This window comes from Canis aureus, chromosome 12 (assembly GCF_053574225.1).
Source record: "Canis aureus isolate CA01 chromosome 12, VMU_Caureus_v.1.0, whole genome shotgun sequence".
Classification (NCBI taxonomy): domain Eukaryota; kingdom Metazoa; phylum Chordata; class Mammalia; order Carnivora; family Canidae; genus Canis; species Canis aureus.
The window spans coordinates 3,380,235-3,400,369 of record NC_135622.1 but is presented as its reverse complement, the minus strand read 5'-3'; the positions used below and the strand labels follow the sequence as shown (position 1 = coordinate 3,400,369).

The 20,135-nt window shown below is 45.9% G+C and overlaps 1 protein-coding gene across 1 annotated transcript; it reads right to left on the bottom strand.

The window, feature by feature from the left end:
* Nucleotides 1-272: 272 nt before the first annotated feature.
* On the bottom strand, nt 273-14,026 carry LOC144324809 (uncharacterized). Its single transcript, XM_077916205.1, has 3 exons — nt 13,974-14,026; nt 12,805-12,964; nt 273-12,033 (listed from the first exon to the last, which is right to left on the bottom strand). The coding sequence occupies exons 2-3, from the start codon at nt 12,940-12,942 to the stop codon at nt 856-858; spliced, it is 11,316 nt and encodes a 3,771-aa protein (XP_077772331.1). The 5' UTR covers nt 12,943-12,964; nt 13,974-14,026; the 3' UTR covers nt 273-855.
* Nucleotides 14,027-20,135: the final 6,109 nt, after the last annotated feature.

Genomic DNA, 20,135 nt, shown 5'->3' with positions numbered 1-20,135 from the left:
GTGTCTCTCATGAATAAATAAATAAAATCTTTTAAAAACTTGAGGGTTGCTGGGGGAATAGGGTAGGTGGATGGGGTAATTGAGTGATGGCACATGATGTAATGAGCACTGGGTGGTATATGCAACTGATGAATAACTGAACTCTACTAATGATACACTATATGTTAATTAATTTAATTTAAGTAAAATAATTTTTTTAAAAAAGAAATGTGCATCTGATCCTGTGGCAAGGAGATATGTTTGTTTGTGAAGATGAAAGAGAAAAGAAACTATACCTTGATGGAGAGTTTATTCACAATTTTTATGCAATACAGGAGTCATGACAATAAATTCAAAAGTATTAGTACAAAGTTCCATGGTAACAGAAAAGATACAAATATTCTGACTCATCAACTACTACAACATTCTTTGCTCAGGACATTGAATATGTTACAATATTGTTAGAGAAATTTTGACTCCAAAATCTTGTTTCTTAGCTCCTGGATAGGTTTGTCAATGGTCAAAATAAAATCTGGAAAGGCCAAACTCTGAGTCTCAGACATTTTTTAATGCTTATTTTATACCAAAGCACTCAAATCATTATGTCATACAATCTAAATATAGTTCCAAGTGCTATTTACTCCTTCCATTCACTGTTTTCTAACCAAAGACCTTAGTGATTATGGAGTCTTACAAAAAAAAAAAAACCCTGCACAAAACAAGAGGAATAGAGTACAATGCTATATATAGTTAAATAAAAGACACATATACCCCCACTACCAAAAGAAAGGATCATGGTAAATATTTTAATTCCATGTTGAATTCTCATTTCTTCTTTGGGTTAGTTCTTATCTTGGGTTAGTTGGCTTCAAATTATTATTCAATGTAATAACACCTTTGTTCTTGGACATATTCATAGAGTGGAGTGTTGCTATCTAAATAACAGGAACCTGAGTCTGTTCTCTCCCTTCTATGGCAACCTCTGGCCTCAGTGTTTCTTGTCTGCTTATCATCCACATTTTGACTATATATTCTGGTGCTTCTAAATAAACTTGATTCGGGACCTTGCTTTTGCCTGTCCCCACTCCACATGGTTGGACCATATTCTTCAATTCCTGCAGGGTCTTGGCTATCATGAGAGTGACTGAAAATGATTCCTTGACTTCTGCTATTACTTGACTTCCCATAGCTGTCACTTGATTGGTCATGGCTATCTACTCGGCTTTCATTAGTGCTGAATCCAGATTGACCCTGGATGTCCCCTGATTTTCTATTACTTGATCCCTGTCTTACTAAACATGTGTTGTATCTTACCTGCTCATGAGAAGTTGTATCTGCCAAATGCTGCTGGTTGGATCTATGGATACTAATAATATTGAATTCAGACTGTCCATGCCTAGATCCTGATGGTTCATGAATCTGTTTCCCCCAATCTTCTGAATGCTCTTTATTATCACTATGAAAATCCTGCCTTAAGGTTGAATTAGACTCTGGATGGCTGCGAGCTGATATGAATTGTCCATGGCTGGATACAGAATGGTTGCTTGACTGCCTACGAGTAGTAGATCCCTCCCTTCCAAATTGAACATGGGTGTCAATTGATGATTCATGACTTACTATTGAATGCCCATGAAAAGATCCCTGCCTTCTATTTACACTGGATCCAGACTTATTGTGGGAATCAATTGACTGTCCATGACTTGACCTTTGTCTTCCGATTATTTCAATTGCTTTTGATCCTGTATGGTCAGGCCTAGAAAATGATTGTCCATGTGTAGACACTTGATTGTTTTCAGCTTTATCCAATGACCTTAAAGGGCTAGAATTTCGGCTGCTTGTTCTGCTGCCCCCAGAAGGTCCATACCCAGACTGCCCATAGTCATATTCTGCACTTCCATAACTGCCATGTTTCCATCCTTGATCTGATCCATGTCTTTGTTTTCCGCTATGTTGTGATTGAGAATGACTCACTCTAGATTGGTGATGAATGCTATGTGACTGTTTACTTATGTTATCCTTAGACAGCCTATGAGTATCATGTGACTGTGTATGACTGGACCCAGAATGTCCACTGTTGCCTCTTGAATGTCCATGAGTACTTCCCTGTCTCCTTCTAATTGTGGATCCTAACTCTCCATGTAAAGATCCAGTATGACCATGAGGGGATCCTGTATGGGTCAGTGGGACTCCTGAATGTCTTTCAGTGTCACTAGACTCAGTGCCACTAAATCCCTTTCTTTTACTCCTACTGGATTCTGTCCTGGTGGCTTGTCCATGACCAGAATAAGCATTACCAGTGGTGTCCTCTGACTGTCTATTAGTAGTGACCTGTCTCCTTTTAATTGTGGATTCTGACTCTGGATGTTCGGATCCAACCTGGCCATGGAGGGAACCTGAGTGTATCTGTGGGGCTCCTGAGTACCCCTGAGTGTCACTGGACTCACTGAGAGTAGATCCCCTTCTTCTAGCCCTACTGGATTGTGTCCTAGTAGCTTGTCCATGAACAGATTCGGCATGTCCACTGGTGTCCTCTGAATGTTTATGAGTATATTCCTGTCTCTCTTTGGTGGTGGAATCTGACTCTCCATGTTGAGATCCAGCCTGCCCATGGGGAGATCCTGAGTGTACCTGTGGGACTCCTGAATGCCCCTGTGTGTCACTGGACTCACTGCCACTATATCCCCTTCTTCTAGTCCTACTGGATTGTGTTCTGGTGGCTTGTCCATGGCCAGACTGGGCATGCCCACTGGTGTCTCCTGAAAGTCTATGAGTTGTTCCCTGTCTTCCTTTAACTGTTGATCCCAACTCTCCATGTTGAGATTCAGAATGACCATGAGGGGATCCTGCATGTGCATTTGGGACTTTTAAGTGCACCTGAGTGTCATTGGATTCACTGACAGTAGATCCTCTTCTTCTAGTCCTACTGGATTGTGTTCTGGTGGCTTGTCCATGACCCGACTCGGTATGTGTAGTGGTGTCTCCTGACTGTCCATGAGTAGTTCCCTGTCTTCCTTGTGCTGAGGACCCTGACTCTCCATGTTGAGATCCAGCCTGACCACGAGGGGATCCTGAGTGTGCCTGTGGGACACCTGAGTGCCTTTCAGTGTCACTGGACTCACTGCCACTAGTTTCCCTTCTACCAGTCCTACTGGATTGTGTCCTGGTGGCTTGTCCATGGCCAGAGTGCGCATGTCTAGTAGTGTCTCCTGACTGTCTGTGAGCAGTTTCCTTTCTCCCGTGTAGTGAGGATCCTGACTCTGGATGTTGAGATCCAGCGTGAGTACGTGGGGATTCTGTGTGTGTTTGTGGGATTCCTGAGTGCCTTTCAGTGTCACTGGACTCACTGCCACCAGATTCCCTTCTACCAGTCCTACTGGATAGTGTCCCGGTGGCCTGTCCATGGCCAGCGTGGGCATGTGCGCTGAAATCTTCTGACTGTCCATAATGTGTTCCCTGTCTCCCTTTAACTGTGGAACCCAGTTCTGGATGTTGAGATCCAGCCTGACCATGGGGGGAACCGGTGTGTGCCTGTGGGGCTCCTGAGTGCCCCTGAGAGTCACTGGACTCACTGACAGTAGATTCCCTTCTACCAGTCCTGCTGGATTGTGTCCTGGTGGCTTCACCATGGCCAGAGTGGACATGTCCACCTGTATCTCCTGACTGTCTATGGGTAGTTCCCTGTCTCCCTTGTACTGAGGATCCCGACTCTCCATGTTGAGATCCAGAATGACTTTGAGGGGATCCTGTGTGTGCCTGTGGGACTCCTAGGTGCTCATGAGTGTCACTGGACTCACTGACAGTAGATCCCCTTCTTCTAGTCCTACTGGATTGTGTTCTGGTGGCTTGTCCATGACCAGACTGGGCATGTGTAGTGGTGTCTCCTGACTGTCCATGAGTAGTTCCCTGTCTTCCTTGTGCTGAGGACCCTGACTCTCCATGTTGAGATCCAGCCTGACCACGAGAGGATCCTGAGTGTGCCTGTGGGACACCTGAGTGCCTTTCAGTGTCACTGGACTCACTGCCACTAGTTTCCCTTCTACCAGTCCTACTGGATTGTGTCCTGGTGGCTTGTCCATGGCCAGAGTGCGCATGTCTAGTAGTGTCTCCTGACTGTCTATGAGCAGTTTCCTTTCTCCCTTGTAGTGAGGATCCTGACTCTGGATGTTGAGATCCAGCGTGAGTATGTGGGGATTCTGTGTGTGTTTGTGGGATTCCTGAGTGCCTTTCAGTGTCACTGGACTCACTGCCACCAGATTCCCTTCTACCAGTCCTACTGGATTGTGTCCTGCTGGCTTGTCCATGGCCAGAGTGGGCATATCTACTGGTGTCTCCAGACTGTCCATGAGGAGTTCCCTGTCTCCCTTTAACTGTGGAACCCAGTTCTGGATGTTGAGATCCAACCTGACCATGAGAGGAACCTGTGTGTGCCTGTGGGGCTCCTGAGTGCCCCTGAGAGTCACTGGACTCACTGACAGTAGACTCACTTCTTCTACTCCTACTGGATTGTGTCCTGCTGGCTTGTCCATGACCAGACTGGGCATGTGCAGTGGTGTCTCTTGATTGTCCATGAGTTGTTCCTTGTCTCCTTTGTAGTGAGGATCCTGACTCTGGATGTTGAGAACCAGCGTGAGTATGCGGGGATCCTGTGTGTGTCTGTGAGACACCTGAGTCATTTTCAGTGTCACTGGACTCAGTGACACTAGATTCCCTTCTACCAAACCTGCTGGATTGTGTCTTTGTGGCTTGTCCATGGCCAGAGTGGGCATGTCTACTGGTGTCTCCGGACTGTCCATGAGGAGTTCCCTGTCTCCCTTTAACTGTGGAACCCAGTTCTGGATGTTGAGATCCAGCCTGGCCATGGGGGGAACCTGAGTGTGACTGTCGGACTCCTGAGTGCCCCTGAGAGTCACTGGACTCACTGACACTAGATCCTCCACTAGTCCTAGTGGGCTGTGACCTGCTGGCTTTTCCATGACCAGACTGGGCATTTGTAGTGGTGTCTCCTGATTGTCCATGAGTAGTTCCCTGTCTCCTTTGTACTGAGGATCCCGATTCGCCATGTTGAGATCCAGCCTGGCCATGAGGAGATCCTGTGTGTGTCTCTGGGACACCTAGGTGATTTTCAGTGTCACTGGACTCACTGCCACTAGATTCCCTTCTACCAGATCTGCTGGATTGTGTCCTGGTGGCTTGTCCTTGGCCAGAGTGGACATGTCCACCTGCATCTCCTGACTGTCTCTGGGTAGTTCCCTGTCTCCCTTGTACTGAGGATCCCGACTCTCCATGTTGAGATCCAGAATGACTTTGAGGGGATCCTGTGTGTGCCTGTGGGACTCCTGAGTGCCCCTGAGTGTCACTGGACTCACTGACAGTAGATCCCCTTCTTCTAGTCCTACTGGATTGTGTCCTGGTGGCTTGTCCATGCCCTGACTCGGCATGTCCTGTGGTGTCTCCTGACTGTCCATGAGTAGTTCCCTGTCTTCCTTGTGCTGAGGACCCTGACTCTCCATGTTGAGATCCAGCCTGACCACGAGGGGATCCTGAGTGTGCCTGTGGGACACCTGAGTGCCTTTCAGTGTCACTGGACTCACTGCCACTAGTTTCCCTTCTACCAGTCCTACTGGATTGTGTCCTGGTGGCTTGTCCATGGCCAGAGTGCACATGTCTAGTAGTGTCTCCTGACTGTCTGTGAGCAGTTTCCTTTCTCCCGTGTAGTGAGGATCCTGACTCTGGATGTTGAGATCCAGCGTGAGTACGTGGGGATTCTGTGTGTGTTTGTGGGATTCCTGAGTGCCTTTCAGTGTCACTGGACTCACTGCCACCAGATTCCCTTCTACCAGTCCTACTGGATAGTGTCCCGGTGGCCTGTCCATGGCCAGCGTGGGCATGTGCGCTGAAATCTTCTGACTGTCCATAATGTGTTCCCTGTCTCCCTTTAACTGTGGAACCCAGTTCTGGATGTTGAGATCCAGCCTGACCATGGGGGGAACCGGTGTGTGCCTGTGGGGCTCCTGAGTGCCCCTGAGAGTCACTGGACTCACTGACAGTAGATTCCCTTCTACCAGTCCTGCTGGATTGTGTCCTGGTGGCTTCACCATGGCCAGAGTGGACATGTCCACCTGTATCTCCTGACTGTCTATGGGTAGTTCCCTGTCTCCCTTGTACTGAGGATCCCGACTCTCCATGTTGAGATCCAGAATGACTTTGAGGGGATCCTGTGTGTGCCTGTGGGACTCCTAGGTGCTCATGAGTGTCACTGGACTCACTGACAGTAGATCCCCTTCTTCTAGTCCTACTGGATTGTGTTCTGGTGGCTTGTCCATGACCAGACTGGGCATGTGTAGTGGTGTCTCCTGACTGTCCATGAGTAGTTCCCCGTCTTCCTTGTACTGAGGACCCTGACTCTCCATGTTGAGATCCAGCCTGACCACGAGAGGATCCTGAGTGTGCCTGTGGGACACCTGAGTGCCTTTCAGTGTCACTGGACTCACTGCCACTAGTTTCCCTTCTACCAGTCCTACTGGATTGTGTCCTGGTGGCTTGTCCATGGCCAGAGTGCGCATGTCTAGTAGTGTCTCCTGACTGTCTATGAGCAGTTTCCTTTCTCCCTTGTAGTGAGGATCCTGACTCTGGATGTTGAGATCCAGCGTGAGTATGTGGGGATTCTGTGTGTGTTTGTGGGATTCCTGAGTGCCTTTCAGTGTCACTGGACTCACTGCCACCAGATTCCCTTCTACCAGTCCTACTGGATTGTGTCCTGCTGGCTTGTCCATGGCCAGAGTGGGCATATCTACTGGTGTCTCCAGACTGTCCATGAGGAGTTCCCTGTCTCCCTTTAACTGTGGAACCCAGTTCTGGATGTTGAGATCCAACCTGACCATGAGAGGAACCTGTGTGTGCCTGTGGGGCTCCTGAGTGCCCCTGAGAGTCACTGGACTCACTGACAGTAGACTCACTTCTTCTACTCCTACTGGATTGTGTCCTGCTGGCTTGTCCATGACCAGACTGGGCATGTGCAGTGGTGTCTCTTGATTGTCCATGAGTTGTTCCTTGTCTCCTTTGTAGTGAGGATCCTGACTCTGGATGTTGAGAACCAGCGTGAGTATGCGGGGATCCTGTGTGTGTCTGTGAGACACCTGAGTCGTTTTCAGTGTCACTGGACTCAGTGACACTAGATTCCCTTCTACCAAACCTGCTGGATTGTGTCTTTGTGGCTTGTCCATGGCCAGAGTGGGCATGTCTACTGGTGTCTCCGGACTGTCCATGAGGAGTTCCCTGTCTCCCTTTAACTGTGGAACCCAGTTCTGGATGTTGAGATCCAGCCTGGCCATGGGGGGAACCTGAGTGTGACTGTCGGACTCCTGAGTGCCCCTGAGAGTCACTGGACTCACTGACACTAGATCCTCCACTAGTCCTAGTGGGCTGTGACCTGCTGGCTTTTCCATGACCAGACTGGGCATTTGTAGTGGTGTCTCCTGATTGTCCATGAGTAGTTCCCTGTCTCCTTTGTACTGAGGATCCCGATTCGCCATGTTGAGATCCAGCCTGGCCATGAGGAGATCCTGTGTGTGTCTCTGGGACACCTAGGTGATTTTCAGTGTCACTGGACTCACTGCCACTAGATTCCCTTCTACCAGATCTGCTGGATTGTGTCCTGGTGGCTTGTCCTTGGCCAGAGTGGACATGTCCACCTGCATCTCCTGACTGTCTCTGGGTAGTTCCCTGTCTCCCTTGTACTGAGGATCCCGACTCTCCATGTTGAGATCCAGAATGACTTTGAGGGGATCCTGTGTGTGCCTGTGGGACTCCTGAGTGCCCCTGAGTGTCACTGGACTCACTGACAGTAGATCCCCTTCTTCTAGTCCTACTGGATTGTGTCCTGGTGGCTTGTCCATGCCCTGACTCGGCATGTCCTGTGGTGTCTCCTGACTGTCCATGAGTAGTTCCCTGTCTTCCTTGTGCTGAGGACCCTGACTCTCCATGTTGAGATCCAGCCTGACCACGAGGGGATCCTGAGTGTGCCTGTGGGACACCTGAGTGCCTTTCAGTGTCACTGGACTCACTGCCACTAGTTTCCCTTCTACCAGTCCTACTGGATTGTGTCCTGGTGGCTTGTCCATGGCCAGAGTGCGCATGTCTAGTAGTGTCTCCTGACTGTCTGTGAGCAGTTTCCTTTCTCCCGTGTAGTGAGGATCCTGACTCTGGATGTTGAGATCCAGCGTGAGTACGTGGGGATTCTGTGTGTGTTTGTGGGATTCCTGAGTGCCTTTCAGTGTCACTGGACTCACTGCCACCAGATTCCCTTCTACCAGTCCTACTGGATAGTGTCCCGGTGGCCTGTCCATGGCCAGCGTGGGCATGTGCGCTGAAATCTTCTGACTGTCCATAATGTGTTCCCTGTCTCCCTTTAACTGTGGAACCCAGTTCTGGATGTTGAGATCCAGCCTGACCATGGGGGGAACCGGTGTGTGCCTGTGGGGCTCCTGAGTGCCCCTGAGAGTCACTGGACTCACTGACAGTAGATTCCCTTCTACCAGTCCTGCTGGATTGTGTCCTGGTGGCTTCACCATGGCCAGAGTGGACATGTCCACCTGTATCTCCTGACTGTCTATGGGTAGTTCCCTGTCTCCCTTGTACTGAGGATCCCGACTCTCCATGTTGAGATCCAGAATGACTTTGAGGGGATCCTGTGTGTGCCTGTGGGACTCCTAGGTGCTCATGAGTGTCACTGGACTCACTGACAGTAGATCCCCTTCTTCTAGTCCTACTGGATTGTGTTCTGGTGGCTTGTCCATGACCAGACTGGGCATGTGTAGTGGTGTCTCCTGACTGTCCATGAGTAGTTCCCTGTCTTCCTTGTGCTGAGGACCCTGACTCTCCATGTTGAGATCCAGCCTGACCACGAGGGGATCCTGAGTGTGCCTGTGGGACACCTGAGTGCCTTTCAGTGTCACTGGACTCACTGCCACTAGTCTCCCTTCTACCAGTCCTACTGGATTGTGTCCTGCTGGCTTGTCCATGACCAGACTGGGCATGTGCATTGGTGTCTCTTGATTGTCCATGAGTTGTTCCTTGTCTCCTTTGTAGTGAGGATCCTGACTCTGGATGTTGAGAACCAGCGTGAGTATGTGGGGATCCTGTGTGTGTCTGTGGGACATGTGAGTGGTTTTCAGTGTCACTGTACTCACTGCCACTAGATTCCCTTCTATCAATCCTACTGGATTGTGTCCTGGTGGCTTGTTCATGGTCAGCATGGGCATGTCCATTGGTATCTCCTGAGTGTCCATGAGTACTTCCATGTCTCCCTTGTACTGAGGATCCTGACTCTCCATGTTGAGATCCAGAATGACCTTGAGGGAATCCTGTGTGTGCCTGTGGGACTCCTGAGTGCCTTTCAGTGTCACTGGACTCACTGCCACTAGATTCCCTTCTACCAGTCCTACTGGTTTGTGTCCTGGTGGCTTGTCCATGACCTGACTGAGCATGTCCAATTAGATCTCCTGACTGTCTATGGGTAGTTCCCTGTCTCCCTTTAACCGTTGATTCTGACTCTCTATGTTGAGATCCGGAATGATCTTGAGGGGATCCTGTGTGTACCTGTGGGACTCCTGAGTGCCCTTGATTGTCACTTGACTCTCCAACACTACTCCTACTAGTTATACTGGATTCTGTCCTGGAGGTTTGTCCATGACCAGACTGAGCATATCCACTGGTGTCTTCTGACTGTCCATGAGTTGTTCCCTGTCTTCCTTTAGCTGTTTCTCTTCTCTGAGTTTTAGCTGAATCTGATTTTGACTTTCTACATTGTTGACTCCCTTTTCCTGAACTAGTCTCATAGCATTCCTGTCCACCTACCCTAGTTTGTTGATTGTCACAGCCAGAGGATTGAATTGAGCTAAAATCACGTTGATTTTTACTAGATGACTTTCTTGAGCTAGATTCATGTTGATCTGGTTTAGAGGAGTTGCCTGAGCAAGATCCATTGCCAAAAGTTGAGGATTGCCCTGAACCGGAACCATGTTGACCATAGCTAGACTGGCGTGCTGTAGATTCTTGTCCAGAGCCCAACAAATGACCTGAGCCAGTCCCAAAACTAGGGGACTGATGTGTGCTAGATCCAAATCCAAAGCTGGAGGATTGACCTGAGCTATATCTATGTTGTCCTGAGCTAGAAGTTTGATGGGTACCAGACCCATGTTGTCCAAAACCAGAGGACTGTCCTGAGCCAGACCCACATTGTCCAAAGCCAGAGGACTGTCCTGAACTGGAAGACATTTCTGAGCCAGAGCAATTTTGTCCAAAACCAGAGGAAAAACCAGAGGACTGTCCAGTGCCTGACCCATGCTGACCAAAACTGGAAGACTGACCTGAGCCAGACCCATGTTGTCCAAAGCCAGAGGACTGACCTGAGCTAAACCCATGTTGTCCAAAGCCAGAGGACCGTCCTGAGCCAGACCCATGCTGGCCAAAACCAGAGGACTGACCTGAGCCAGACCCATGTTGTCCAAAGCCAGAGGACTGCCCTGAGCCAGACCCATGCTGACCTAAACCAGAGTACTGACCTGAACCAGACCCATGTTGTCCAAAGCCAGAGGACTGTGCTGAGCTAGATACATGCTGACCTAAACCAGAGTATTGACCTGAGCCAGACCCATGCTGGCCAAAGCCAGAGGACTGACATGAGCCAGAGCCATGTCCACAGCCAGAGGATTGACCTGAGCCAGACCCATGTTGTCCAAAGCCAGAGGACTGTCCTGAGCCAGACCCATGTTGACATAAACCAGAGGATTGACCTGAGCCAGACCCATGCTGGCCAAAGCCAGAGGACTGACATGAGCCAGAGCCATGTCCACAGCCAGAGGATTGACCTGAGCCTGACTCATGTTGTCCAAAGCTAGAGGACTGCCCAGAGCCAGACCCATATTGTCCACATTTAGAAAATCCATTTGAACCATACCCTTTTTGATGAGAGTTTGAAAAGTGTCCACAAGAACCAGATCCATGTTGACCATAACTAGAAGACTGACTTGTTTCAGACCCATATTGTTCACAGCAACAGGACTGATTTGAACCTGTTCTCTGTTGTCTTCCACCATTCTGTGTTTGACCACATGCTCTAGATCCATATTTTCTCTGACTAGAAGACTGGCTACAGGATCTAGGCTCATGTTCACAATATCCAGAGGACTGACCTCCTGAAATACATCCATGATCTTGTCCTCCACTACTTCCTGATTGATAACCTGATTGGGTACAGCTAGATTGATTTCCTTGCCCTCCAAATCTACCTTCCTGACAAGAACTAGAAGCATTTTGTGGCTTTCCACACCCACCTGAATTGCTGGAACCACATGCATAGTTTTGGCTTCCCTTGTCTCCTGAACCTCTAGAGCTAGATCCAAGCTTTTGTCCTCCACTCTTTCTTGACTGAGTAGAGTTTGATTTGTGCCCACTAGCATCCAATCCATGTGATAGACTGCTATGACCTTTCCTTCTCCCACTCTTTGATTCAGATCCAGATTCATATTCCTTCTCAGATTCCCTAGAGGGGCTAACATATGACTTGTTTCTTCTTTCCTCCAGTTCTCCAGAGCTGGAGCCATGTCTTTCTTTGCCACTACTCCATGAATGACCAGAGCTAGACCCATGGCGTCTTTTCTCAAGTTGCTCTTGGTTTCCAGAGCTAGATAAACCACCTTGCCTTCCCAGCCTCCTGGAGTTTGATCCATGTCTATGTTTCACACTTCCCCTTAAGCCCTCAGAACCATATCCATGCTCCTCTCCCTCACTCCAACTTGAATGTCTGTAACCTGATTTCCGTCCCTGTGTATCTTCTTCTTCCTCTTCTGTTTCACTTTCTTCCTTTTGGTGTCGATGACCACGCCTATGCTTCTTTGACCCTGAAGCTTTGCAGTATTCCTTGCTGAGAACCTTGTTGCAGGCCATAGCCAGCTTGAATACCATCAGAAGAAACTCAGTAAAGTCCAGTCTTCGGTCATGATCTCGATCTAGCATGTGCATGATAACATCCACTGTGTCTGGATCATCTGGGTTCTGTATACAAGTGACATACCAAAGGAGACCTAGTCAACCTAGCCCACATAGTCAGGTAAAATATTTGGATAGAGTTGTGGAACTGTGGATGTTTAACATTGGCATTTAAATCCAGCCAAGGGTTACTTTAAAGTAACACAGCCTAATAATACCCAGCAGGTAATAAGAGGTAACAGAAAAGAATAAAAACTATTGGGATCCCTAGCAGAATACCATGCAAGGACCTAAGCTAGTGGATTAGGTACTCAGGTAGAGTATAGAATACAAAAATGAGTTGAATAAATCAAAATTCAATACCTGGTATATTTTAGTTTTACGTACATTTTAAACATTACATGCTAATATATTCTATGTTAGGATCTATAATGCTAAAGTTAATAGCTGAGTCCTTCCCAAGTAGATGGAAAAAAAATGTTTGTTTTTGTCTGCAGTTTTCCCTGTAGACATTTCCCTATCTATACTTTTTCTTCCAAATTTGACAGGATAATCTTTTAACTCATGTTTTAGCACATATTTATATACTATTTTTTTCAGAAGGGGAAGCCTGGGGGCATGAAAAAGTCTGAAGGTCTACATGGTGGGTGTACACAGGAAAAATAACATTTTTTCCAAAAATAATGCCCCAGCAGACTTTATGATGTTCCCAAAAAGTATATCCATAGAGTTTGCCCAAAGACCATTGAGAGTATGTACTTTTAAACTAATCTTTGGCCACATAACAGAGAATGTACAAAACCTTAGCAGTATTCAGCTGAGGTGTATGGTTCTCACCTTCAGAATTGGACGAAACTCTTTTTCCAGAAGTTCCTTTAGCTCATCCTTGCTCAGTGTGCCACACTCTCCATCTTGCTTGGTATATTTGTAGAAAACATCAATGACTGTGACAACACTTCTCAAGAGATCGGTCATCTTTTTGCAAGTTTAAGTGAACCTGAAGAGAAAAAAACCCAGAAGATCCTATTATTCATTTTTTCTTTTAATTTATAAGCAATTCTTATTTTAATAATAATCATGATGATTTTTCAAAACTCTTGTCTCTTTTAAACCTAAAATACTTCAACAAGCAAGGATGGTTGGGGATCTTTCAGTACAGTGAAAACTTTGTTAACTTCCTATTACTTTGCTAAGATCAAGTTATTTCATGTTGCTGACTGAACTGAGGTTAGAGCTCAGATCTCCATGTCCTGGATATTCTTTACGTAATGTCTCTGTACATTGTGTACTTTGGTGTTTGGGGTGTTGTCCTGGAGCTTCCAAAGTTTCCAGAACCACTCAGATGTATTGTCCCAGTCTCTCTGGTTAGTTTCACTGGCTCTCTTGAGTCAAAAGTGACAGACCTTCTATAATATCTCCTCCTTTGGGTACCAGAAGCTAACCAGGATTGTTAAGGCCTTAAGCAAGTAAAAATAGGCAAGTGGGCCAACATTAGCCTGGTGCTTCAGAAACATGAGATAGTCCTCATCAGAGCTCAGGAACTATCCTAATTTCAGCTTCAACCAAACACTATTCTTTTTCAATAACAGGGAAGAGAAGCTCAGCAATGCAAGCAGTAGTTTGACTAGTGGCTGATTTGATCTTGGAGCCCCAGGGACTGACACTGAACAGGGAAGGAACTCTACACCAGTGCTGACCTCCTTTCTATTTAATCTGGACAACCCAGAAAAAAAAGGCATGCAAAAAACCAGGAAAAAGTGTGAAATGGGCTAGAAGAAAGTGAACCTCTTGCATTATTCATCTTGACAACAATAAATTTATTCTAAAAAGACACAAGATAAATGAAACTAACCAAATAAATAAACAAATGAAAAGAAAAAGAAAAAGAAACAAGAATGAAGTGGCCAAATACATATAGCTCTGACTTAGCTCTTACTCCTGAATTTCTAATGTGGACAGTAATCAACCAAATACCCATCAATGTAGCTGGATGAATTTGCTCTCACCTGGTTCACCAAAGGAACACGTAGGATAAAGCCTGATGCAGCTTGCAGGGTGACCAGTGGATTGAGATAATGGCCCTTATATAGCTAAAAATGTGTGGGTGCTGCCATCTGTGGGATGGACTGATTCATTTCTAATAAAATCTAACCCCACCTCTGTCCATGTTTATCTTCCTACTTCTTTACATTCTTATCTTTGAGATGATTGCAGAAAGGATGGTGCTGGTCCAGCTTCCAGTATGAGGACATGTTGTAGGACACTTTTTCAGGGTCATATACTTGTGAAAAGCAGAGAATATGTTTTAGAAGAATTGAGTAGTTCATTCCCTTTATCTAGCACCCACAATAAGTAACAAAGTGTAAAATACTTGGCAGATGTGCAGTAAATGCATATTCAATTGAAAATAAATGTATGCTATGAGGCTTACCTAATTCATATCTTTTTTAAATAATGATAATTATCACTTATTGAGAATTTACTATGTGCTAGATATTGTGCTGAATATTTTTCATACATCATCTCATTTAATCTTTATAAGATTTCTATGAAATTTGATTGTTCATCCCATGAGAATTGTTCAGGGAGCATGAATCTTCTTCAAGGTCACACAGCCTGTAGGTGGAAGAACCAGGGTTTGAACCTATACCTTACTATAAGGTCTTTTTACTTAACTATTATCCTAGCTTACCTCTGTGTATCTATCACGTACACCTATTATGTGGAAAATTATGCACTACTTTAGGAGTGTCAGGCACACACAAACACAAAAAATAGGAAAGAGTGATATAAGGAGTACTGTCAGACAGGAAGACAAGAAACATTCTTTGGCCCCATGAAGGCTCTTTTCTAAGCTGCAAAAGTATACATTAGTAGGTTATACACAAAAGCTATGTTTTAAGAACTGTTCAGAGTGACTCTAGGGTGAGCTTTCTTCTTGGTTTTTTTTTAGCATTCTGCTATCCATTGGTTAACCTGGCAGCTTTGCATCTAGGCCTTTGGGAAAATGTCATTTATATACATGCAGGTATATAATAGGCATAGGTATATATGTGTGTATATATATATGCACACACATATATACCTATAGGTATATAAGGTATAAAATACTTTAGGGAAGTGAAAATAATCAGAAAGTTGTATTAGGCATGAAGAGGCAGCTTTTCTGTACTTTGCCACCAGGTGATGATTCTGCTGCTGCTGCAGATACTGTCTTCTAGTACAGCAACTGTGTAAGGTCAATATTAATGCCATTCTCATTTTACAGATAAGGAAATGAAAGCATAGAAAAATTCAATAATTTGTCCAAAATCACAGGTAGTAAGTGGCAGCACTGAGATAGAAACCCATGCTGTCCATTGTGCAAGCTGGGCACTTAACCATATCTATAGCACATACCTGGGGTTTGAGGAGGGCTGATTCCTATCTGGGTGTTCCTCCAGGGAAGCCATCTTACATTATCATCTAGACAGTGCCTAGAACTTAGTAATACTTAGAATGGGTTCACAAATTAATGGTTATGCTGCTGAGATACATCCATTGCTCTCACAGCCAGGGAGCCCTAAGCCAAAAGGGCCACACAGAAAGTTGTGCTGTCCCTTGGATATTGTAGTCATTTTCAATGGTAGGCATCTTTTGTAACAGTGCTTGTTTTTGCTAAGATGACTACAATGTCAGGAAGATTTTCAGAGCCCAGTCTCCATACCAAGACCGGTTTCAAAGCCCTCCTTGTATGGCAACTCCAGTTTAGGACTTTGCAGCCAGTTCCATTTTTTGCCTCTGAGAAACTCCAGCACACACTTTGGGGTTTTTTTGTTTGGTTTTGTTTTGTTTTTATTTATTTATTTTTATTTTTAATTTATTTTTTTATTGGTGTTCAATTTGCCAACATATAGAATAACACCCAGTGCTCATCCCGTCAAGTGCCCCCCTCAGTGCCCGTCACCCAATCACCCCCACCCCCCACCCACCTCCGCTTCCACCATCCCTAGTTCGTTTCCCAGAGTTAGGAGTCTTTCATGTTCTGTCTCCCTTTCTGATATTTCCCACTCATTTTTTCTCCTTTCCCCTTTATTCCCTTTCACTATTTTTTATATTCCCCAAATGAATGAGACCATATAATGTTTGTCCTTCTCCGATTGACTTATTTCACTCAGCATAATACCCTCCAGTTCCATCCACGTTGAAGCAAATGGTGGGTACTTTTCGTTTCTAATGGCTGAGTAATATTCCATTGTATACATACACCACATCTTCTTTATCCATTCGTCTTTCGATGGACACCGAGGCTCCTTCCACAGTTTGGCTATTGTGGACATTGCTGCTAGAAACATTGGGGTGCAGGTGTCCCAGCGTTTCATTGCATCTGTATCTTTGGGGTAAATCCCCAGAAGCAGCACACACTTTGGTGTATTCTGTGTGTTCAGGTCTCTCTTCCTCTTCTGTGCACGGAAGAATAGACTCATCAGTAAAAACTTTGAAAATTTTGAGCTCCAATCTGAGCTTTATCTTTTCCTGGCTATGTTCCTTAGTCAGTTATCTAATCCTCTGAGTCTCAGTTTCCCAACTTTATAAAAGTGGAAATAATGACACCAACCTCACTGGTGGAGATTGCTAAAGATAACATCACATATAGGAGGCACTTAATCATGTTAGATAATTAAATTAGGAGCCAACAGCAGGCCTTTAACAGCAGAAATAATACTTCTCTATTAAAAGCATGAAAATTCAGGATTCTTTTTCTTTAGAAAAACAATAATTTTATTTAGATATAATTAATATATCATAAAATTCAACCTTTTAAATTGCACAATCCAATGATTTTTTAGTATAGTGACAGAGTTGTGCAACTAAGTCAGGCTTGTTGTGGTGTCTGTGTCATTAAGTGATTTCCTTCACTTGTCAGTGCTTCAATTTTCTCTCTAAAAAACCATAAATAAGTGTGAGTGTTAGACTGCAAGTGGACTCATGTCAGACCATTTTAGCTGCAATTCTGGGGAATTGTTATGGTCCTACTGGAACCCTTTTGGAAAGAAACCAGAGTGATGGTCTCTAAGGATCAATTGGATGACACCTGTAGAGAACTTTGTCTGCCTGGGTTCCGAAAGGTGGTTTAGTCCAGTGAAACAGAATCCTGCAGCCTAGAGTGAGAGTGCAGTCTCAGCTACATTTCTCTGGGTCTGGGCCTCCTTCCTGCCCTGTCCTACTTATCACCTTCTGGTCATTCCACATTTACACTGCTCTGAGCTCTCTTTGATTTTAGACCTATTTGGTAAAACTTGTGTATTATTTGCCACTGGATTATCTTGAGGTAGAAGCAATAATTTGGAATGTTAAAAATACATATAATTATACCTGTGAAAGTACCAGCTTTTTTTCCCCACTGAATGTGAGCTGAATTTTGTTTCCATGGCTCATCCTATTCAAGGGTGGCAGAGCTTCTTCAAGTTAAAGTACTTCTGTTTTGGTTTCCTATTACATTCAAAATTCCTTAAGGACTTGCTTTAGAGCCTAAGTGAGGTTGTGCCTGTCATAACAAGCAAGTATTTTCTCTGGGCTGGGACTCTTAAGAGCCTCAGTTTTGGGGTTTTGCATTGAACTCACCTTAGAGCTGACACAGGGGTGCTTCTCTAGGGCACCAGAGGATATTAAATGCCTCTTTTCTTTAAAAGTGGTTTAGTGAGCTGTCCTTGGCTCATGGTATGATTCATCAGGAAGTATAAGCTCTGCCATACCCCCTATAATACCTTGGGCACGTTTTTAAGTCTCTGTCTCTGTTTCTGTACTTGTGGGATAATTAGGATAATATCAGACATGTGGGAATTAGGTGAGATAATATTACAATACTGATGAATATCTGATAAGGATTTAATGCATTCTCTTTTCCTTTCTTTCTTTTTTTTAAAATTTTTATTTATTTATGATAGTCACAGAGAGAGAGAGAGAGAGAGGCAGAGACACATAGGCAGAGGGAGAAGCAGGCTCCATACACCGGGAGCCCGATGTGGGATTCGATCCCGGGTCTCCAGGATCGCACCCTGGGCCAAAGGCAGGTGCTAAACAGCTGCACCACCCAGGGATCCCCTCCTTTCTTTCTTATTCTCAAGGTTCATCTGTTTAGTAGAAGCAGATAACATATGGGGCTCATGGCTACTGGATATGATTCTTAACTATCTTCCCTCCTGGTAGCCTCTCTTCCAAAGTGAAATCAGAGGCCAATTGGGTTGAACTGTTGGAACCCATTCTTCAAAAAGAGTTTTACATTTCTTTTAAGAAAAGTCCATGGTGAAGATGGAATCAGTAGCATTCCTGGCTGAGAATACCCCCACCTGGGGGCGGGGCAAGACGGCTGAGGAGTAGGATCCCCAAGTCACCTGTCCCCACCAATTTACCTAGATAACTTTCAAATAATCCTGAAAAACTACGAATTTGACCTGAGGTTTATTTTTTTTTAATAATAAATTTATTTTTTATTGGTGTTCAATTTGTCAACATACAGAATAACACCCAGCGCTCATTCTGTCAAGTGCCCCCCTCAGTGCCCGCCACCCAGTCACCCCCACCCCCCGCCCTCCTCCCCTTCCACCACCCTTAGTTCGTTTTCCAGAGTTAGGAGTCTTAAGTTCTGTCTCCCTTTCTGATATTTCCTACCCATTTCTTCTCCCTTCCCTTCTATTCCTTTCACTATTATTTATATTCCCCAAATGAATGAGACCATATAATGTGTGTCCTTCTCCGATTGACTTACTTCACTCAGCATAATACCCTCCAGTTCCATCCACGTTGAAGCAAATGGTGGGTATTTGTCACTTCTAATGGCTGAGTAATATTCCATTGTATACATTAACCACATCTTTATCCATTCATCTTTCGATGGACACCAAGGCTCCTTCCACAGTTTGGCTATTGTGGACATTGCTGCTAGAAACATTGGGGTGCAGGTGTCCCGGCGTTTCATTGCATCTGCATCTTTGACCTGAGGTTTAAAGAGAAAACAGCTGGAATGCTACAGAGAGAAGTTTGCACTTCTAACAAGGTAGGAAGGCAGAAACAAAAAATCAAGTGGAGGAGTGGCTCCCAGAAAGAGCTGGGCTAAGGCTGCAGCAAGAGCCTCAGGGACTGGAAAGCCCAGTCCCAGAGACACCGGAACTTTGAAAAATCTGCACCGGATTCTTCACGGAAGGAAAGTCGCTCAGCAGGGAAACCGGGTAGCGCCACAGGAGGGGTAGTGGAGCCTCCAGTCTCCTGGGGTCACTCACAGAGGAAGGGAGCCCAGGGGAGAGGGCGCCCAGACCAGGGGCGATCTCGGGAAAGGGCTGGAGCGCGCCCAGCGGGGCCTCGGGAGCAGTTCAGGTGGTGGCTCCCGTTGGAGGGGGCTGCACCCTTCTGCCTTTGGGAGCTTAGGCCCTGGGAGCACAATTCCAGCAGCCTGGGCCCCGGGTCCCAGGGCACCAAGTGGACACAGTCCAGGGTCTGGCGCTCCCCCTCAGGACAGGCAGAGGCAGGGAGGGCACAGGACGAGGACTCTCCTGCCACCGGATGTCCCAAAGCTGTGCTGGTCAGCATGCCTGCCACCTTGAGCATCCCGGCCAGTGGGGACTGGGGTGGGGAGAGGGGCTGCTCCAGGGCTGGAGAGCTAGCCGCCGCAGTTATGGTGGTTCCTCCTGGTGTTACCCTTTGCCTGAGATGAAGCAGGACTGGCAGAGTACAGAGGCCTCACGGGGTCAAGAGCTCCCACTGAGCTGTGCACACGCCTGAGAACCAGCACAACAGCTCCCTCCCCCAGAAGACCAGCTGGAAGGACAGGGAAAGAGCAAGTTCTGCCGAGCAGTGCTGGAAAGCTCCAGGGGAAGTCGAGGGATTTATAGTATATAGAACCAGGAGATACCCCTCCTTGTTTTTTTTTGTTTTGTTTTTTATTTTTTTCCTTCTATTTTCAGTACTTGTTTTTAGCCACTCCGCACTGAGAAAAATGACTAGAAAGAACTCACCACAAAAGAAAGAATCAGAAACAGTACTGTCTGCCACAGAGTTACAGAATTTGGATTACAACTTGATGTCAGAAAGTCAATTCAGAAGAACAATTATAAAGCTACTGGTGGCTCTGGAAAAAAGCATAAAGGATTCAAGAGACTTCATGACTGCAGAATTCAGATCTAATCAGGCCA

What these genes read in the sequence shown, in the direction of transcription:
- LOC144324809 (XM_077916205.1), bottom strand. Translation starts at nt 12,942, where the DNA reads ATGACCGATCTCTTGAGAAGTGTTGTCACAGTCATTGATGTTTTCTAC. An exon ending in AGTTTCGTCCAATTCTGAAG is followed by an intron (nt 12,034 to 12,804) that starts GTGAGAACCATA and finishes ACTTGTATACAG; the next exon opens with AACCCAGATGATCCAGACAC.